Source organism: Myripristis murdjan, chromosome 12 (assembly GCF_902150065.1).
Source record: "Myripristis murdjan chromosome 12, fMyrMur1.1, whole genome shotgun sequence".
NCBI classification, from domain to species: domain Eukaryota; kingdom Metazoa; phylum Chordata; class Actinopteri; order Holocentriformes; family Holocentridae; genus Myripristis; species Myripristis murdjan.
In genome coordinates, this window is record NC_043991.1 from 22,560,551 (window position 1) to 22,583,232 (window position 22,682).

Below are 22,682 nucleotides of genomic sequence, written 5' to 3' on the forward strand. Positions count from 1 at the left end.
TCTCTGACCAAATAAATACTATTGTTTCAGAGTTATGAGTGTGTTTCTTCCCTCTCCCCCATTGGTTGCTAGGGAGTACTGGGTGGATACAAGGTTTTACATGATGGTTGCTAGGGTGTACTAGGTGGTGCCTAGGTGACTGATATTATACACCTATAGTCAACACAGGACAGTGAATCACTCTCAACCATAGCACATCCTATAATACTCCTTTAGAGTCAGTGCATCTACTTTTCCTTCCTTCTTCAAATTTGCTTTCTCTCTCTCCTTACTCTGACTTCGAAACATGTTAAGGGTGAGAGGGAGACAGGAATTGAAAGCGATAGATCTATGCATGCATACTGTAATGTGAACAGCGCGGCTGATTATATCACCTACTAGGTTATGCTCACTTGACAGCTGCGTGTGAGGAAAATGTCAACCAGCCAAGGAAAGACACCAATTGTCCGCTGAAAAGGCCAGGTAAAGACTCGAGATAAAGCTAGGGTTACCACAATCCACACCCATTTATGTTAAAAAAAAAGATGTGGAATAACCACTCGGTGACACAATGATGGTTGCTATGCATGGGTACTTCTATTGTGAGAGCTCTAGGCTGACATGTACTTTTGTTAAAATTAAATTAAATTAAAATGTAAATCCATTAAAAAATTACTTTTCCCGAGTTTCAGTTTGACAGAACATTCATTCATTCATTCATTCATCATTCATTCATTTACCGAGACGCTTATCCTAATTATGGTCGAGGGGTGCTGGAGCCTATCCCAGTGCTCCCTGGGCAGAGGGCGGGGAAACACCCTGGACAGGTCGCCAGTCCGTCACAGGGCAAATGCACAGACACATTCACACACACATTCACAGTTTCGCCGATTCACTTGACTTTCATTTCTTTGTACTGTGGGAGGAAACCAAAATCCAAGCAGAAACTCACACAGACACAAGGAGAACATGCAAACACAGAAAGGATCCTGGCCGGATGGCGGGGAATCAAACATAGGAGCTTCTTCCTGTGAGGTGACAGCGCCAACCACTACGCAAAAACTAAGCTACCAAAAGCATCCACTTATGCAACCAGTATTTGTGATTGACAGATGCAATCACAACTGTTGCAGAGAAGTCAAAGTAGGACCGTTGTGGTCTTTCAATGAGCATGGCCATGTGTTTGGAAACCCTAAGAGATTGCCACTAGTGCTCAAACAAGTGCACTTTGTTCTAGATATGCCTCAGTCAGTGTTTTTGATTGATCTTGGACTTGAGATGTGTGTCAGTGCGGACAGTTTGCATGATTAGTCCCCACTGCTGATATATTGAGTGTCTGTCCTCTCTTGTTTCCCTGCAGCACTCAATATGCTCTGCTTAACCCATTACACATATGCATGTTGACAGCCTACAGTACAACATGAAATTAATAAGGCATCACCGGATCGGCTGTGAACTCTCACTCAGCACTAAAGAGATTTTATAGGTGTTATGCAGAAGACTTTCTCCATCTGTGTCACTGACATTTAACTTCACTCCAATACAGAGCAGAAAGTTCATTAAAGCCTTCAAAAAAAGAATGAATTATGTATTTTACTTAGGGTAGAAGGTCTTTCTTAAGGTGCACTATATAGAATAGAGGGTTGACTGAAGTGAAGATTTTGAGACTTATCTGACAAAAAATATGGAATATGCACATAATTTATTAGTAAGAAAGGCCAACAATGAGAACTACATTGACTCAATCATCAAATTCTGTGCTTATTCTACCTTTTTATTATCAGTTGAAACAACAGTCATCACCATCAGCATGTTTGTATAATGCACCTTGAAGAGGGCGGTTGTGCACATGAACTAACTTAGAGGGCTATTTGTACTTTATGTGACAAAACTTATTTAAAAACAGACAAACCTTAAAATTTTAGATATTCTTAACTTTCATGGGCATGACTTTTCCAAGCAGCCCATGTTATTTCCCATAGACCTTGCATTTATTATCATGATTTAATATTGCTGTACAATTTATCTATGTTCATTTGTGTAGAAATGGACAAGTGGATTCAAATGAATCAAAAGGTCCCATGAAGCTTGAACCTGGATTCACACACACCCACGAGCTGTGCTGCTGGAGGGATAGTTGCCAAATTCACTACATCACACACAGCCGTCTTCCAGTCACTTCAATCATACACAACCATCCACGAGCATGATGTCTTGAATCAGCACGTTCCACGTTCCAAAGCTGACAAAGCTGCATGTGCTGAGGTAGCCAGGGCTATTGTGTCAAAGTATCCTGGTGCTTTTGCTGACAGGAGAGGGTAAACAGATGGAGTGTGGTTACAATTCCCTGCTCAAACAGCTTCAAACTAGAGCTGAACATCTAAGCAGGGGCAATGTCAGCAGTTGAATCTGACAAACTAGGAAAAGGCTCCATGATCAAGATACCTGTGCTAGTGAAAAAAGGTAACTGTAATTTGAGAAAAAGTGAAGAAAAAAAATGGGGTGATTTGTATTTGTTGAAGCAATCAGAATCATCAAGGGTAGACTGGAAAGATACGATTTATTGCAAAACTGTTCTGGCTGAAAATGTTACTGTGGGATATTTTGCAGTTAGGTGCAGGTGATGGCTATGATCAGTTTTCATTTCTAATAGGCAACACAATGGATCAATTGTCACATAAGACAATTCTGCTGAATAAAACAGAAGATATATGTCAACTGTGTGTTATGATATGAGATTCAAGGTCAAATACAACAAACGCAATTTGATAAGACATGGAAACCGGTTGAAGCAGCGCACATGGAGAGAGGAAATTACAAACCAGACTATAAAAGTTGACTGAATTAATGAGAAGAAGGGGAGGGTCTATACAGCTGGTTGAGTTCAATCTTCCTACACTATCAGTTTTGTAATTTAGCAGATTTATGCAAGGTAATGCACTGTGATAAATGTTAATAAAACTTGATAGAAAACATGGTTTGCAAAATAGTAATAGAAACAAGTAAAGAAAAAATCCTGGTGGACAATTTAAAGATGTATTTCACTGCACTGCACGCTACCCAATTTTAAAAGCTACATTTTTAATTGTTCTTGATAAGTTGAACGAGTGCTGTATTGGACTACGCTGAAAGCTTGCAAGGAGCTGCAGCAGGCTCTGCTGTGTACAATTAGAAATTATGGGAAGCAATATTTTAATACAGTCTGGGCTGAAAAATGGAGAACATCCTTTAACTACTTACTTGAATTGTGCTGTAGGTGTGCCCACAAAAGTCATTTGATCCAGGCTATTATTATGATCAGTGATCCCACGCCTGGCTTGTGGTCATTCAGGTTTACAGATATTTATTCTTGCTACGGGGGAGGGAAAAAAAATCTGATGAATACTGCCATCGATACTGCCCTTTCATCTATAAACCAGGCACGTTACCAGGCCAGATAGCCCTAGGCTTTACATATTCCACAAAGTTAAATTGTTTTGTCTGCTTGGTTGTGAATGGTACAAGCAGATTCGCAGATTGAAATGGAGAATTCATCCTCTCCTCCCAGGTATGCAATGACAGTAACCTTTGTGGTGTGCCTTAAAAGGAGCATAATGTTAACTGAGTACAGAGGACTTAGTAAAATAGCAACTGTGTTTCATGTGGTCATTTATCTTTTATTACAGGATATTCAGTTACAGTTTAAGACTCACCAATTTGCAGCTGTCTGCTCTGTCCCTACAACAGCTGGTCAACAGCTGTCAGGTAGTGAGGTAGCTCTTTTAATTCTCTTTAAGAGTAGCTTCCACTCTCTTGTGGATTAAAAAAATAAAAATCATGCCTAGCTGTCACAAACTTTCTCTATTTATAATAACCTAATTAATTCCTTGCGACTCGCAGGTGGTGAGTCTTGAAACCTCAAAACTGGGACTTAGACTGAGCTAAACTGAGCCAAATTCTATGAGGAAGTGAGTCCACATATGTTCTGTTTCAGAGACAGTCCATCTGAACAGGTTTCCAATTGTTTGCCTCAGGACAAACAATTGCACTGGACGAAACAATTGCACTGGATGATGCTGCACAACCTGCTTGGATCAATTTTATTGTCTGTTCTCTCTCCACTTTGAGCAGCTGAACAAGTGACAGGGCATTGATCACTCATGTAGTCACAACAACTAAGTTAACAGTAATGTACAGTCCAAGCCACAGCATTTTTTTCCTCACAGTGAACAGGGTGCAGAAGCGACACACCAGTCACAGACCATTTGAGCAGTGACCAATTTGCCTGTATACGCAGCTGAAAATATGTGGGAACTTGAAAAAAATCTATTGCATGCCATCTTTCAGGTCTAATAAATCAGACAGTCTGCAATGCACAGAAATCAGAAGTACACTTTTGAAAATCGCTTGACTTACTCGGACTAAAAATAGCTTAGGCTCTGACTTCGTTGAGTAGAAGTGTCCATAAATCTGTTTAGAAAAAATAGGATTGTTTTGACTGTAGTTTTTGTCAGTAGTTGCTTTCTGCTCTGCAGTTACATTTCTTGGCTCTCATTCCCCAAACTACAAGAAAACAAGTGAAAAAACATGTGCAATATATAAATTTTTTTCCCTATCCTTCAGATATTCTAATGTGGCAGGGCCATATGTTCAGTAGCGCATCATGCTGAGTAGGTTGAACACCATCTTCAACCTGTTGGTTAATGCAGAAATAAATGACACAAGTTTGTGTAATCAAATAGCAGAGTTGTTTGTCTCTGTTTCCCCACAACTTCCACACTTTCACGTGGATGTTTCCATAGAAGTTGTCTTCACCAACATGCAACAGCTACCAACGCAGGTCAGAGCAGCTTTGGATAACACATTCACAAAGGCCTGCCATAACTGGGCTACAGAAGATGATGAGTTTTTTCCCGCCAGTTGGCTCCTCTCCCTGCATGGTCAGGGTGACGCCAGGTCTTCTGAACTGATGGACACAACATTAGCTCTTCTGGGAAATGTCAGGGCCGGTGTACGGTAGTGACCGGGAGTGTCAGCCAAACGAGCATGCTGCTGTTCACCCAGATTATCATCTTTGGGTGGCGGTCTCACTGTGACATGGACACTTTGAACTATGAGGTCAGCCCAGCATCCGTGGGTTCCTGTTGCCCAGCGCTTGGTGTCCTCACTGCCCAGTGCCCAGGAGTCACCACTGCCTCTTTTTCCACCATGGCTGTGCTTCCAAGCTCCACCTCAGTCATCCCGCTGTTGTCAGTGACGTCTGCCTAGGTAGCTCAGGTGTTCATCACGACTTGGATCGCCTGGTTTTGTGTACCTTCTGATCTCGTCCTACATGGACACAGCCCCTACCCTTGGTCTGCGGCCCAACAATGGTCCACACTCCTGGACAGGACCAGAGTCTTAAAACTAGTCACCATGTTGCAGCATGGTCTTCTGCAGTCTCATGTTCCAACCAGCCTGCAGTCAGCAGAGTATGTGTTCGTCCACTTCAACACTTACCGTGAACCACTTCTATCTTCCTACAACAGTCCATTCTGTATCCTGACAAGTGAGGAATATGCCAGCGTACCTGGATTTAGACTGTCCCATTTGGATGAGCTCAACCTCCATGGCAGGGGTGACTTTCTAACCTGCCCCCATACCGTCCCACATCATGTTGAGCAATGACACCATGTTCAATCCGTTAGTTAACGCAGCAGTAAATGACAGACTTGAGTTTGTGTAGTCAAAGAGAGAAGGTGCTTGTCTCCGTTTCCCTACAACTTCCACAACACCAAAAATTCTCGAGGAAACAATGCTTTCTATATTATATGGATGTACAAAGTTCACCGGTGTTTCAACCAACATGAAAGTAAGCAGATAATGATCAAATTTTACTTTCTGAGTGAAGTATTCCTTTCCAGTAGCCCTTCAATGGATTCAAACTATGTTACATGATACTTTGGTTGTTCCATGATTGCCTTTTTCTTTTGAGGCTATTGTTCAGCTGAATCCTTTCTCACTTCCAGTTTTATTATTTAGTCATAGCTTTACATCGTTTCTGTTCGCGCCAACTTTAATCTCAATAAACCCTGACTTCTTCTCTTTGCTGTTTTTTAATGGCCGTGAAAAACCATTAAAGAGGCTGCACTGCTTTCCGTGGTACAACCAACACTGACCCAGAAAAGTGGCTGACTCAAACTAAACCTTTTTCTTCAATAATTATACAAAACCAAAGAATGGGGAATTCAGTTAAAATACAAAAGTACTTGTTTTTTACCAAAACAATCGAATGTCCTGTATGACCAATAATGTGAAAAAAATGTAAATAAGGAAGGTAACTGAACACATTCAGGGCACCGTTTGTAGAGATTAAATAATTTTAATCAACACAGTAATGGTCCTTGAAGGTTCATTATACCATCAAAGAGCAATTTGTCTGCTTTGCCCAGTGTACCCCCTCCCCTCAAAGTTATATATGGAAGCAAAAAGCTGGCTTTCACCACTCTGATGTTTTTTTTTTTTTTTTTTTTTTTTTTTTTTGTATAGGGCATAGAAAAGGTCATGCTTTGTCTAAATGGAAGCTTGTGGATTGTACAGGTGATTGCTTAGGCATAGCAGTCCTACCTCACAATTAAAAGCCATGTTTTAAAACATCCTAATAATCTAAAAAATGTGCAGAAACCAAAGTCAGATGAACAAAGCTAGGGTATGTGGCTTATACTGTATGGACAAGGGATGAGGTAGAGTGCCGACTAAAAGTTAAAAATGAATGAAAATTGTTGGAAAATGATGGTAAATGATGAAATTTGTAGCTGTGTGTGGTCAGCATTTCCATTATGAGTATATGCAAAAAGTATCAGAGTCACGCGCCATGTTTTTAACATCCACAATCAAGAGCGTTCAAAAAGATTTTTTTCAGTGACAGCGACACAGGTAGTTTTTGTCACTGAAAACAACTTTTTGACAATCTGTGTTCTCTACCACTTGAAATTTCCATAGTGCCAAGGTTCATGGTGGTGGGGACTTATGTATGTATGGTGGATGACATTGCTACCCTACGTCAGTGAAACCCTCTCGGCTCAGAGTTTGGTACTGTCGTTTCGCAGCAAGAAGGTTTGGGGTTTGACTCTCAGCCCTGGTCCTCTCTGTGTTCAGTTTTCATGCTCTCCCCATGTTTGTGTCAGTTTCCTCCAGGTGTTCAAGTTTCCTCACACACTTCAAAGACATGCAGGTCAGGAAAATTGGAGCATATCCCAGAACTGCCCAGTGTGGCAACTGATATTCAATAGATAGGCCTCAGTGTGTTGATGTAATAAGATAATGTAATCTCTGTATCATGCACTATAGTATATGTATTGTGTGGTTTGTAAAGCCCTTTGAGACACACTTAGGGGTATATAAATGCACATGCCTAAACACGAGTTTCCATGATTGTCCTTCAAGATGCAAATGACATGAATTGTTTCATTTTAATATCTGGCTAAATTCCCTTAGCTTACAACCTATATCTAGGTTAAAGAACCTTTGAAATACACTACATAAGTGTGCATGCATTAATATCAAGATTGAAGTAATTACTATGGATGATCCTTAATGCTTTGTTGGTGAAAATAATTATCAAACAGCCTCTCTCAATGTCAAATAAAACTGACCAAAAATCAATTACAGAACTATTTATGAACAAATAGATTAAAGTAGAAGTTCTGTGTTTTTGGCTCTTTGGAATTTAACTGAACTGAACGCGCCAGTGTTAAGATGGGTTGACTGGTGCATGCTTGTTGTGCATATCAGTGGTGCTGTGCAATTATGGTAGCACTCTGGTGTTAGCTGACAGAGGCGCAGTCGCAAAGACCTCTCCAAACTCTTGTGAACCCCGTCATGAATGTTACACTTGCTTGTTTCACACTGCTATAAATTCAAGCAGTAAAAACTTCTACTTGCAAATCAAAAATATGATTTTAATTTGAGGAAGGCACCAATACCAGTAAAGCTGAGTCAGTACTAGGTTAGATTAAGGGCTGATTCTTCTGTCAACTGTCTGACAGACGGAGCCAAGATGCAGTGTGTGAATGTGTGCATGAGCCTCTAATAGTCTGAATGCATTTGTGTGTGGGGGGTGAGAGTGAGAAAGAGATATGCGTGCTGGTCAGGGTTTGACAATAGTTTCAGGTCCCTGGGGGCTCATTGTGGGCCCTCAAGGTTTCCAACATCCCACTAAGTTTTGCAGCACATGATTGAAAATGCCCACGCTGCCCAACGCTTTCCCAAAGCCACAGGATTCCAGCTGCAGACCAAAACTGACAGGTTTAATTTGTTTGGTTGCCTGCATAACAAAAACCCATGCCATGCATAACGCTGTGAGGCATAGCCATAATCCCTGTGGATAATGCCATTGAGTTGAACTGAATGGGGTCATCTGTCAACAAAGACAGATATAATACCTAGTATTTGGAGACCTTAGGGAAGCCAAGTGGCATAGAACAGGTGGGAGAAAAGTTAATCGTCTCTGTATTCAAATGTCGCTGCTTTGTGCAGATGGGTGGAGTTAGGGAAATGGAGGAATCAAAATAAATGGCTTGTGACAAATCTTGTGGAAAATGCCTGATTGATTAAAGAATGGCTCTAGAAGGATGTGTCACTGATGGTGAGAACTGAAGAAACTGGTGTTTTTTCAAGTGTTAATAACTGGTTCAAGTTATTAAATATGAACCTTAAATGAACTTTTACTTCTTGCAATGTCAGTTTCATTAAGTTAAACTTAAATTTCTCAAGTCCCCTTAAGTTTTTTTTTTTTTTTTTGTAACGCCAGCTGGAATGGAAATTAAGACCAGTTCCAACTAAAGTAAATGAGAAACCAAACAAAATAAGAGTTTGTATGACTGAGCTGATTTATCATAACAAAAACAGAACACAAAGAAACTGCAACATTTTCAATAGCGCTCAAACTGAATTTGAGAATGAAATGATTTGTGTCTAAGATCAAGGTTTGATCATATAATTTAAAACTGTACATTGTTTTATGTACCTACAGGTATCCAAGTGCTATGCTTGTTTGCAATGTAAGAATGAAATTATTCATTGCCAATTTTTATAGTTTTTAAGGCTCTCACTCAACTGAAAGTAGACTTTCTCAAAATGAGTACACAAACTTTGATGAAAATGTTGATGCCAAGTCCCCCTCCCCTGCTCTACCCACCCAAACTTTTTAACAGTATAGTTACTGGATTGTCATTTAGAGTCAGTGGTTAACTAGTTTTTGAAATAGTGTTAATGGAAAATGTTGTAATATGTTAACATAAGACAAAAGTATCATCGGTTAAGTTGATGTCATGTTTGCCATGAGTACAGGAATTGTGGCAATGTTAACTATATTCCCTCCATTCGTAACATACCATCTGCTTCAGCTTCTTCTGTGCTGCTACACATTTTAATTGGTCCCTATGCTCAAAGAGATAATATGAAAACTAGACAGAGAAGATAAATTTCTCTTGCATTATGATTTTTTTCTCTGTAATGAAAAAACACAGTTTGACAGGAATGCTCTATGAGCAGACATCAATCAAACAGATCTAGCAGTCCATTTGTTGATGCTTGCTCCAGATGCCTAATATATTCATAACGTTGACCTCAAGTATACTTTTGATACCCTGATCCTCATGCCGACGCTTGCAAATTCAGGCTGTTCACGCTACCGCAATCTTCCATGAACTTTCTAAACTTACTCTTGTTAAAATAAATAGGAGGCATAACTTTGCATTAAAATGTAGCTGCCAATGGACATTAACTGTCTGTAGTGCCTCCATACAATGGTCACTCCCTTCATTGTCCAGCAACAAGGGCTTACAGTTTAGTGATCAGCACAAGGGACAGTGAATGCCTCTTTAGGCATTCAAGGAGAATGTGAACATGAATGCATGTGTAAGTGAGAGAGAGAAAGTGTGAGAAATTCATAGCAGTGAGAGATTCATGGAAGTGAGAGAGAGAGAGAGAGAGAGAGAGATTGAGATGTCTTAGGGAAAAATCCATGACTTATTCAAGTCCCAAACCCCTTTTGGATTGTTTATATACATGCTTCATCTTTAGTGATCAGCTACTGTTGAGGAACAGACCTTGAAGCTACAGGATATGTTAAATCGAAATAAAAGCTTTTTCAATGTGAGTACAATAAAAAAAAGACAACTATAAATGCCAGTCTTGCTGATTTTTAGCATTTTTTAAAAAAAATAAATCCAGATAAAATTTCAGAGATGCATGAGATCACATTCAGCCGTCTTCTGATCTATAATCTGTTCCCTTTACTGATGAGTGAAAGCCTCCTTTTACTGCATCTGAGACACAGATCAAAAGAGTGCTATACTGCCTGAGTAATATGAATACCTTTTAAGAATAAAACGACTAAAGAACTAATGTGAATGCTTTTATTACCACAGAGGGTGATGCAGAGTCAACTGGGTCAACTTTATGTAGAATGATGAATACTAGGGAGACAAGAGGTCATTCCCACAAACAGAGATGTGAAACATTACCCATGCATAATTCAATATGATATGAATAGCCACTGCTTGCACTAAAATGCAGCCCTCTCAATCAGTACCCCTCAATTATTAAAGTCCAACTTTGCAGGGGTGTGCTCCAGGTTTAGCAGGATATGATATCATCGTTACATTGCCTGGAGTTATTTGTTTTTTATGAACAGCTGGAGAACATATTCAGAGGTCTCTAGTGCAGGTGGAATGCAGTTACTTCCACATTGCCACTACGGGTAGAATGATTCTCTTGTGTCAAGGGGGGCCTCCCACTGAATCACCTCCTCATCTCAAATGAACAGACCTTAGTCAATGGCTGCTTTTACCTTGAACTCTACAATTACATTACCGCTTGACAGACAGATGCAGAGTCAATGGCTGAGGCAAGCCAAAAGGAAAAGCAGGCATGAAGAAAAGTCATACTAGAAGGACTTTTCTAAGTGGATGGAGTTTCACCACGAAAACATAATTGTGTTCATTATCCCATACCATATGTTAATTTAATGCTATGTGAATCATAGAGTACAAGATTCTTTTTGGATTTATGTATTAACTCATGCAAAACCACTTGTCCCTGACAAAATGTTAAAAATACATGCTGTGCGGTACACGAAATAGCTTGACTAGCCAAAGCTATAGCAAAGAGGCCCAGGTTGTGCCATCTGGTGATGGTGGCACTGACAGCCACCTTGGATGAACAAATCATGCTTGTGGGAACAGGAACAGTGCCACTGGAAGTCACAGATTTTCTAAGATATTTCACATCTCTTAGTTTATGCTGTTTTATAGATACATGATAGAGACACAAAACCAGCAACATGCATTTATTGTCTATCCAATGTGTGACCTTCTCCTGATACCTTCAATACATTGTTCCTATTTATATCATGAAAGCTTGAGGCATTAAGTAGACAGACAAGCACAACTCTGCAGGCCACATCCACCACAATAAACCTACCTCTTTTGTCAAAAGTATGCTTCGGCCCATCTTCCTTGCACAGGATGTCAGCGCGGCCTCCGTGATGCTGAGGATCCTTCCCATGCCCAATGCCAACCCCATAGTCCTCCTGGACCTTCCCATCACTCAGATGGGTGTGGAGCTGGTTGGGCGTGGAGTTATGTGAATGTCCGACCGGGTCCTCTTCATCACAGTCGTAATCATCAAGAATCGGGGTCTCCCGGATGGGCATACCAATGACAGAGCTGCTGTGCTGGTGTGTGCCGCGGGAGCCCCGGAAGCTGTCGCGGCCCTGGGGTCCCAGAAGAACAGAGGGGATGTAGTGGATCTCATGTGTGGCCTCAGTGCTGGCGCTCTTCTGAGGGACACGCCGGCGCTTGCACCAACGGTGACGGGTGTATAGGACGAGGGTGAAGAGGAGGATTAGGAGCAAAAGGGCAATGAGGCCTCCCTTAATGAAAGTAAGAAAAAAAGAGAGAAAAAAAAGCATGAGAGAAAGACAAATCACCACATCCTTGTTATTCACACACTAAAGGTCAGAGAAGTATTACAAGATGAGCAAAGCTAGCTGGTGAGGAGCAAAAGCATTCCTGCCAGAGAGAGGAGAAATGTGACATAAGGCATTTTAGCTGCAATAACAAATGCAAATTATTAGAGTAGAGAGCAAGGGCATAGGCGAATACATATTCACATGTATATCTGTATGTGTCCACACATTCTAAAACAATCCAATACAACTGTTCTGCAAAAAGTTTACTTTTCTTTTCTTTTTTGTGACAGTAATAGAGTTATTAATTGAATTATATGCTTGGCATCGAGCTCATCCTGGTGCTGCTGTACTGGATTTGCATTTTATTGAGGGCTGTTTCTACTATTCTGTCCCCCTCATATACATACTATAGGGAGGACAAAAAATTAGAAACACCGCTCAGTTTAATGTAGTCCAGTACAAGACTTGCAACCTCAATAATAGAGATTTTATTAAAATTACACATTCTTCAGAGTCAACAAAAACTTAACATTATAAACTTTCTTAAAAGGTAGAATTTATTGCAGAGCTGTTGTATCGGACTACATTAGATTGTACTAATAAAGTGGCCACTGAGTGCATAATATCTGTTTATGCACATGCACACATATACCCACAGACAGAAACACGTACATAGTGACATTACTACTGTATAGCAAAGTGCAGTTTGGGACAAAAATAAGCACACACTGCTGTTTCTGTGCACCTTTTTGTGGTCAGAAATAGGCACTTGCAAATAGTATTCACATTAATAGGCACATACTGTCACACACTGTAAGTACACACTAGATTTGCAACAAACTCCTTTTCATTGCAGTGCTGCATTTGCACTCCTTCTTGCCTTGAGGCCTTACACATACAAATGTGACAAGGTTATTAGCCTGTGTCATCCTATCACCCTCTATAAGCCCTCACTCTGGTCCCATAAATTCACCAAGACGCATCACATTGCTGCACGGTTTGTTCCATATTTCACCATCAAAGGAACTTCAAACACACTGTCATACATGCTGTGCCTGGATAATACACTTAAATCCGTATGCACACACAGAATGATGGAATGACCAGGAAGACATGCCAAATCCTTTTATTTTTCACAACGGCATCCAATAGGTGAGACCCATGTGATTCAGTAGGATATGGCAACCTCGGGGTGATCTATTTGTGATGTCAGAACGAAAATGCAGCGTCATGAGTTTTTGCAAACACTTATTTAAACATGAGGTCTCAGAAATGTATGTGAGCATACACTCACACATATACAGGGAGAGGTGAAAAACTTAAGCAAGCAAAGAAGAATATGAACCCGCACTAGCACGTCTGCACACAGACACACACACGCAAACTAACTCAGTCATGACAGTATGATAAATAAAAGCCACAGGGGGTCATTTATCACAGCATTTAAAATTCCATCTTCATGAGGAAAAACAAACCCCTTTCAAATTATAACTCATGCACTGCTGGATGTCCATAAATCATACTACACTGAGAGGAGAGGCAGCACAGAGAACTAGTAGCACGGTCAAACTTGCTCATTAATCTCCAATGGGATGGCAGCTTTAGAGAAAATGCAGCTCCCTCCCTTCCCCCACCCCCAGATCAATCCACCTCTGAAGAACATCAACCAAGAGCAACAACATCTGAGGGTTTGTGCTTTATCTCAGCACGAGTGATAGTTTACTGCACCATTGAAAAAAATGCTAAAATATAATTTTTTTAAGTGACTAATTTTTTTTTTTTTTTTTTTAAAACAACTGTATTTTCTTTTTGTCCATGGCATAACACTGAACACCGTGATGACAGGTCTTCACTGTGTGATACGAGGAGTCAAACAAAAGAATGCAGCTTACACAATTACAGCATGAACTGGCATGGCATATTTGACATCAAAAACCTTAGTTTACATTTAAATGCTGTAGATGCAGGCAAACCTTGTCTATTTGCATTATGACACCTACACCTTGACAATATGGATAGAGCCTAAAAGTACAGAGCAATGATTGATTGTTGTGGTTATCAGGTTGAACAGTTCATATTGAATTTCCAAGTGGGTGATGGGGAGCCTGGTCAGTTGGGAGGATGATGATCCTCCACAGATGTTTCCCTCGCCCACTAAACCTCCTCACTGACAGGTGACAAGAAGAGGCTGGCAGGGAAGGACATGGAAATCTATATCCTCCAACAGAGCCCTGCATTGCAGCCCAGGCCTGACGGAGCCTGAGGCTAATCACAGATTTGGGCTGTGCTTCAGGCTGGTTTTTACAGTACTAGCTTGGGATTGGGCTGTTATTTTATTTGATTTTATTTATTCATATACTTTTATGGGAGCTTGGGACTTGGAATCAATAGCCGTTTGATCAAAAACCTACTAATTTGACACTATAAATTTAAAAAAAGACATAGCCTGTATCTCTCTCTCTCTCTGTCAAACACACAGTCTGCATGACACACAAACACACACACAAACACTTGTCACTCTTTCCCTCATTTTCTCTTTCTTTCTTGCTGCGACTTTTTTTTTTTTTTTTTTTAATTGGGATGCAGTTCATTTTTTGATGTTTTTTTCTTGGCTATTCATGTTAATGACTGCACTGAAACTGTAAACACAGGGTACCAATAAGGACTTTTTTCTTCATAACACACTGGCCCAGTGGACTCCTGTTCATGCACATTTCTGGAGTGAAGACACTTAGCCATGCTGTTTGGTGACGTTTTCAATTCATGTTCACCACACAATAGCCCAAGGTAAGACCACCTGTTTGAGGCTCCCCGGTGGCTCACAGTACACAGCACGCACCACTAAGGCTAAGCCTCAGCGGCACGGGATCAAGTCGGGTTCAGACCCTTTGCTGCATGTCGCCCCCTCTGTCTGCCCTCTCTCTCCTGTGTCTCTCCACTGTGACTGTCTAATAAAGGAGAAATGCCCCCAAAATTATCTTAACTAAAAAAAAAAAAAAAAAAAAAGACCACCTGTTTTGCTCTGAGAAATTCCAGTCTTTGTCCAGCCAAATCAGCTCATTAGAGCAATCATGTCTTTTTTTTTTTTTTTTTTTACTCTATTAAATGCTTGAAATGACACATGAGACATAACACCGGCTTCGCTTTGGAAGTGTTTTTGTATAGTGATGATATCATCACATTGAATTTGTTTCAACATTGCAGGCTTCTACAGACTTTTTAAGCCCATGCACTGTTACACTCCAAGAGTCCACTGCGATCCAGTCCAACAGTAGGGGGCGGCAACAACAAGTGACTGTGGGACACATTAGGGATAACAATATGACTAAATTAGGAAAAGAAAAAAAAAATACAGAAACAGATAAATAAGTAATCTCAGTAAATGATCAATAAATTGTCTCTGTGACATCGCTACCCCCCTCTTTTACCTAACATCAACTCTTACCTTTCTTGTTAACTTGCATCAGTCTAATTTATGCCTCCCACATTTTTTTTTCTGGTATTGTTTCATGCTTTTCCTTTGCACTTCCCAACATGTCTCTCCTCAAACTAGACTCTCTCTGTTTCTGTGTCTCTCCGTCCCTCCATTCCCCTTCATGTTTGATCACATCTTTCTTCCACTCTTCAGTACAACGGCCATGCAAATTCACAGTGGCGGATGTAGCCATGAGGGAAAATGGGTTTTCTGTTCATCTTAAGACCCTACAAATCCCTGCTGCTTTAGTCCTAAGTGACTCCGTGGGGAGGTGGAGAGTGGCTGAAAACCCCATGATTCTGCTCTTTCTACAGTGCAGATTTGTTTGGTTCTATATTTTCTTCCTTCCCTTGCTAACTGAATCATCTGAATCACTTAGCATATTATTCTGGCCTTTTCTCGGTTGTTTTTTTCTCCCCCTCCTTCCCTCATTAGCCCCCTCCAGTAAATTCCCTTTCTGTTTCCTGCAGTCTCTGCCTTTGGCCTTTCATTTCCAACAGCCACCCCACCCTTTCCTTTTTTCTTCTCTTGGTCACATTATCACCTAACACTTTCATCTCCCTTTCCCAGACATACTCCCGACCATTTCTACCCTCTCACTTTCTTCTTATCCTCCTTCCTCCTCCACCTTCTTTGCTCATTTAGAGTAGAATCTGGCCACAATCCCCAGGACTGAAATATTTTTTGGGAAAAAAAAAAAAAATGGAACCTTTTTGCTGCAGCCACAATTCCACAGACTAAACTAATACATTATCAATGGCAGTCAACTTTAAGCAATCTGCAGTGTTTAGATAAAGAACCATATCAGTCGGATTTAATTGGCCAGAAGACAAATTTACCACCATATTGTAAAATCTTATTATCTACACACAGCATAAGTTTAGTACTTTTTGGGTGTTGCATAACAATGACACATAATCCACTCAAGTCACATGAAAATGCAGCATTCAAGGTAGCATTAACGAAAACTTAACCAAACCATCATTATAGCTGGTGCATTAATAATCACTTAATTTCAGCTAATTTTAATGGTTGCAAAATGATTAATTGAGGATTAATTAACAATACTGACTAATTAATAGTAAGTGGAGTAGCACACTTTTTCCTAGGCATTAATGATTAAGTTGATGATTTTTTAATGACCTAGGTAACTTTCTTGATTATCATGCAAGTTAATAACATTTAAATACCCAATAAATATTTGTAAAATATTAATAAACTATCATAGCCATTATAAACCACAAGTAAGCATTGCATGGACTTTTGTTGTAATGCTGAAGCTGTAGAAAATGGCTGATTTGTATTTTGTAAAATAAGAAATTATATATAAAAATACATTAATATTTATTGGGCTGCTCTCATAACATTGCAACTGTTTTTATAGTCATAATTATTTTATAAATTGAATGAATTTGGCGTGGGAGAGAGGGGTCACTGTTTGGGCATTGGTGAGTCGTGCCATTTTGCCGGTCAAACTACAGCTGAACTGACCTCAGCACATGGGTGGGATGTGAAATTAGTTCACCGCTGCAGACATACTTTACTTATACTTTTGTAACTCGCAGGGTTATGAACAGGTTAAAACTGGAGGCTAATCTTTTGTAAGCATTGGTATGACTGTTCTTAGGGCATATTCACAAACTGCATTTTTTTTTCTAAGTTGCCATTGTCTGTTATGAAATCCTATAGGAAGTGACTCCTAAATGTCCAGAAATTCTTCCTTGAAAAAAAAAAAGAGGGGGAAAAAAATGCAGAAAGAACTGGCCGTGACATGTGCCTATTTACCTGTAAAGCAGATTCGGGTTGGCACAATATGCAGTGTATTTGTAATATATATATATATATATGTATGTATGTATATATATATTAGTTGTCTGAAGAAACTACTACTAGGGAACAACGTCCAGATTAATTTATCCATACAATCTAATAATAATAATCCAACTGTTGTTGTCAACTAAGTGGTCCTAGCCCTAAGCCAGGTCTAAAAGTCAGCAGGCAGAGTTGTGACATATGTAATGTGTATGGCAGCATCAGCTTTTTGTTACCAAAATAATTATTTCAGCTGGAAAATGGCAGAAGAATCCAGTGCATCCAGTCCCGTTTAAGAGAGAAACGTCCCAATTTTAAATGGCATCTTAAATCACAGACTCTGACAGAGATGATTATATGAAAGCCTGCTGGATCTTCCCCGTAGAGAGAATGTTAGGTGAGGAAATCCATATTTGGGCAACAGCTTGCACTCCGCGTTGTATATGACTGGTGAGGCCGATGCAGCGACAGCATGAGAATAGTTGAGTACATCACAACCAAATTCAACAATCACAGTAATCACTGAATACACACACAGACAGTATAATACAATGCAATATTTATTTATTTATTTTTTTTTTTTTATGAAACTGATAATGGTGATTACAGTAGAAATAATAAAAACAGCAAAAAGTGTCTCAATGAGAGTGACAAGTCATATCCTTGTCACTCCATTATACATGTTCATTACAAGTAATTAATGACTCATTCATTCTTTGGAAACACTAACTAACCTGAGTGAGGCAATATAATTTTTTGTCAGGTATTTTTTCCTCCTGTTTTCCTCCTCTTTTCTAGGACCTGCACTGAAATGCAGCGTGCACTCATACACCAGGCAGTATGGCAGAAGTTGCAACCATGGACAGAGTCCACCCTGCAGCCTGCAGACATCCATGAAGTCGCTCAGTGATCAGAGGCTCCTACCTGCCTGCCTGTCTCAGATGAAACACCAGTTGCTCTCGGATTTTATTCGACAGACCTGTGGCAGCTCTCCAAATGCACCCTGTGGCTTGTAACTCACTTGGTTTGTGAATACCAGCTTGCAATTATTTGTTCACATCTCCTCTTTGTCATGTTGCTGCCCACTCTGGGTTGCACAAATCATTATCGTATTGTTGTAAACGATGCAAACTGCCCTGTCTTTGCAGAAACAACTTGACATACCAACAATCACAAACCACCTGTTCTTCTTCTGCATTTATACATAACATACATCCACTTCCTATATAAATCCAGATGCAAAAGAGCCTTCTCTGTGATCTTTTAATTAAACTTGATACGTAGTTCCATAAGCTAAGCATAAGGACTGAGAGCTCATTATCACCATCATTACTACCATCATCACCCATGATTATAATAATACTCCTAATAATAGCAGCATGTTATCTCAACTACTACTACTATTACTAATGCCACCACTACGACTCCTACTGCCACCACTATTAGTAATTATAATGATGATAATGCAAATTAACGTATTTCCCCAATTAATCGCCGGGCCGCAAATAGCTGCCTGGTTCTTTTAAACGCCTGGGTCTGCACCCATTTTGCGTATTAAATGCCCACCCGAATAACCGCCGGGACGATTATTTGCATTATATTGAGGTAACCCAAAATAAGGCTATTCACCTTATTTTTGCAGAAGTAAACAGTTAGCTGCACAATAACTGTGCGGCACTTCCATTTTCTGTCAAAATAAGAGAGCTAGCTAATGTTAGAAAAAAGGGTGTACGGTAATCTTAAATCGACTGACTGTAAATATGTTGGACGGTAACTGTCATCACAATAATGGCCTGGTGCAGGTCTGTGCATAAATAAATAAAGGCCTGCAGCGAATAGCTGCCTGGTTCTTTTAAATGCCTGGGGTCCAAGTTGATTTTGCGTATTAAACCCCCGGGCTATTAATTGGGGAAATACAGTATGTATGGGAAGGTGAGTCATGGTTTGTAGTAAAGGTTTAAGGAATTTGATCAAGTTTGATCAAGTGCCGCAGTAGCTCACCAGATAAGAGGGTTCAAATCTGACCTCAGGCCATTTGCTGCATGTCATCCTCTCTCTCTCCTGCCTTTCCTGTCTCTCTCTACTGTGACTATCAAATAAAGCAGAAATGGCAAAAAAAAAAAAAAAAAGATCATATTCTGCCATTTGATTTGTGGTGGAGGCAGTCCAGGTTTTCCAATGGAATGCAGTCCAACAGGTTTTCTCTTGCACGATAGCAGTAATGTTTGATTTCCAGTTCATGAGGGGAGGTGGGCTCCCTATGCAGAGAATCCCCCCAAGGCCCCTCTCCTCTGTGAGAGAAAGCCTGCCAGAATCAATGCTTTCGTACGGCATATCCACACAAGATGCAATATGGTGAGCGACTGCCTCGCCCTCAATTACTTTTTTATGTGGAGCGATCAAATTGCTGTGCAGAGGATGCTGGGATAGCTGGTGAGGCGAACTGGCAGACGACGAGAGGAGAGGGACGGGCCAACAGTTGAAATTCAATTAACTTTATGCAAATGCAATATTTGCTGTGTGACAACCAATAGCCGTTTGGAGAATTCATGACATATTTTCCCCATCTCCAGTCACATTTTCTTTGTGCTGCGATGGCTGCTAAAGTGTTAAGGCGGCTTTTGAAGAAAGGTTAATAACAAATGTTTCTTTTTTTCCCCCCCCAACATTGTATTGTTGCTGCACAACAACAATCCCTCTCCATCTGCAGTGAATCCACAGCGCCAGAGTGATGAGTTCTGTTTTATAACCTGTAATATATCCACACAACCATACAAAATTGAAAATCAAGCAGGAAGATATTACTTGCCAATCATCCCGGCCGACACGCCCAGAAGCAAGCAGTTTTTGTGTCCTGTGTGGCTACGCCGCACGCAGGCAGCACGGAGACTGGTGTCCACCAGCGGCCATGCTGGGGGCACTATCATCTACCGCTCGAACGGGGGGTGGAGAGGGAAACGGAAGGAAGAGCAATCTGACGGGCAACCTGTCTGCACTTATGGCGAGTGTGATAGCCCCAGCGTCTCTGCCAGGGCCTGTGTGTGTGTTGTGGTGTTGTTGTGTGTGTGTTGTAGTGTTCACCATTACAGGTTCCTGGTTGGGTGGAGCTGGAGCCCGTTAGGAAAGTGGAGGCAGCTGGCCACTGCCTTCATTTGGCTGTAACAGACCTGCCCATACTGACAATATGGCGGCTCCCTCTCCCCTTGCACCACATTGATTTTCTGTATAGTTCATTTTGCTGCTCCTTTGTTAGCCTGCCGCCAGCCTTCAAATTTTTTCTTTGAATTTTCCTTTATTTTTTTTTACTTATTATTATTATTGTTATTATTTCTTTTATTTTAGTGAATCCCTCAAGTATGTGGACTGCATTTGCTATGGTCTCAGAGCTGGTCCATCATAGTAGTATTGTAATTCCCTAATAATTAAATTATCTTCACTAGTAGCCTTATTAAATTCCCTTTATGAATGTTATTTTTGACTCCTGTAACCTGATGAGTCTGCTTTATTCCGCAGTAATTCTGTGGAAAATTCCACAAAATACTGTTACTGTTCTTTTTTTTTTTTTTTTTCTTCTCATTTAAACCTGAGCTGCAGCACCTTGGTTTGATTTCATCGTTTCACTCGGCATTTGTTGTGCATTTTCTGATTCTTTAATTTTTTGGTCTTCAGTACAGTTGTCCCTCGCTATAACGTGGTTCACCTTTCGCGGCCTCGCAGTTTCGCGGATTTTTTTTTAGTGCAATTTTGCATGCTTTTTTTTTTTTTTTTTACAGCGCATTGTTCTGCGTCCTGATTGGCTAAGGGAGAGCCTGCGCATTGTGTTCTGCGTCCTGATTGGATAAGGGACTGTAGACCATTGTCAATCAATCTCCTCCGTGCAGTGCAGGAAGGTTTGAACTTTGAGAGTGTTTAAACAAGAGAGAAAAGTGAGAAAATGTTAATGCCTGTCTGAGAAAAATGTATAAAGTGTGTAGTGAGGGGTTTTACAGCCTTAAAACATCTATAATAATTGTAAAAAAATTAAAATAGTAAATATAAAATAATAAAATAATAAAATAATAGCTTACTAATCTACGATTAAGAATAATTATGTGTCAGTTTTTGTTCCTAACTGGTTATAAGGCGCAATCTTTTGTCCCTCAGAGCATCGCAAAAAGTCACTTTATTCCATCCAAAAAACTGAGGGAAAAATACACAACACCATGACCGATATGATAACAGGGGTAATTCACAAACACAGAAAAGTTGATAAATGAATAACAAAAGGCTGTAAAGGTTAAGGTTAGGAAACTTTAAGTAGCAATGTTAGCTCACATTCGCTAACATGCTAAACACAAACTCTGGTTTTGCTCGGCTGTGGATTTGAACTCAGGTCTCTCACACGAAAATCAGTGTGTTTGACCCATCCACCACCTTACCTACCTCATTATGTGGACTCTGTCACGACATTTATTCCGTCATGTTCCTGCTCTTTAATAAAACAGTGTATTATTTTATGCATCAGCAGCACACAATGTCACACTGACACAATTTCCCCTGGTGGATTGGCAGCGCTATTACATGCTTTGCCTTCTAACAGATGGTAGACTGGACTCAAAACAAACTTTAAAGGAACATCATATTTGCATCCAGTAAAAGTCAAACCTGATTGCTGGACATGTTTTCCTCATTTTCTTTCCAGTGTTATGCAGTAGTTAGGTGAACAGCACCTTGAGTTTTGACTACAGTAGATGGCAATAAATGTTTCCTTTTAGTATAATGAAAAGCAGGCTTATGATGTAAACCATTTATTTTATTTTATTCCAAATGTACTGCTCCACTGTAGTCACCAGGTACATTACAATATCAAGGGTGATATGTTGTATGGGCTGTTTGTGAATATATCACTCTATCCCCATGACCACAGGGCGCTTACTGGGAACGGTCCATCTCCTCAAATTCATTGTTCTTTTTAGTGTGCTCCACCTATTGAAAAATAAATTAATTTCGTTATTGAACTAATTTATACTGAAGAAAAATGGTTTCCTTGACATTCTTCAAGAGTGCACAATTGCAATCAATTTTTAATTTAATCTTTATAATGTGTTTCTGAGTGCAGGTAAGGACATCGCCCAATGAACGAACATTTCAAAAATACTGGGGGATCAAGATTATTTCTTTCTTTTATAATTTCAAAACTGCTGAGGGCTCAAGATGATCATTAGTATTATTATTTTATTGTTGTTGTTGTATATGTTGCCAGGGACACAACGGGACACGTTAACATTCACACTAGAAATGCTATGTGGCCTTATTGCATCCCTGGCCACTTCTGAAGGTGGTTCAAGTGATCAGATCAAGACACACTGTACCCCATTCATACCTGTCCACCTGTGAACGGCTGACCTAACAAGAATGTTAAAATCAAGTATGAAATGGGTCACATTGTATTGTTTAAGTGCAAACCCGTTTAAGTGCGCCTTTCATACTTTGAGCTCACTG

At 40.1% G+C, this 22,682-nt stretch overlaps 1 protein-coding gene across 2 annotated transcripts in view; it reads right to left on the reverse strand.

The window, feature by feature from the left end:
* astn2 (astrotactin 2) overlaps positions 1–22,682 on the reverse strand; it is a 491,396-nt gene that overhangs the window by 365,150 nt on the left and 103,564 nt on the right. For both annotated transcript variants that reach the window (XM_030065131.1, XM_030065132.1), the window contains exon 3: positions 11,425–11,875. In XM_030065131.1, coding sequence (XP_029920991.1) covers positions 11,425–11,875 — 451 coding nt within the window. The remainder of the gene's footprint in view (positions 1–11,424; positions 11,876–22,682) is intronic.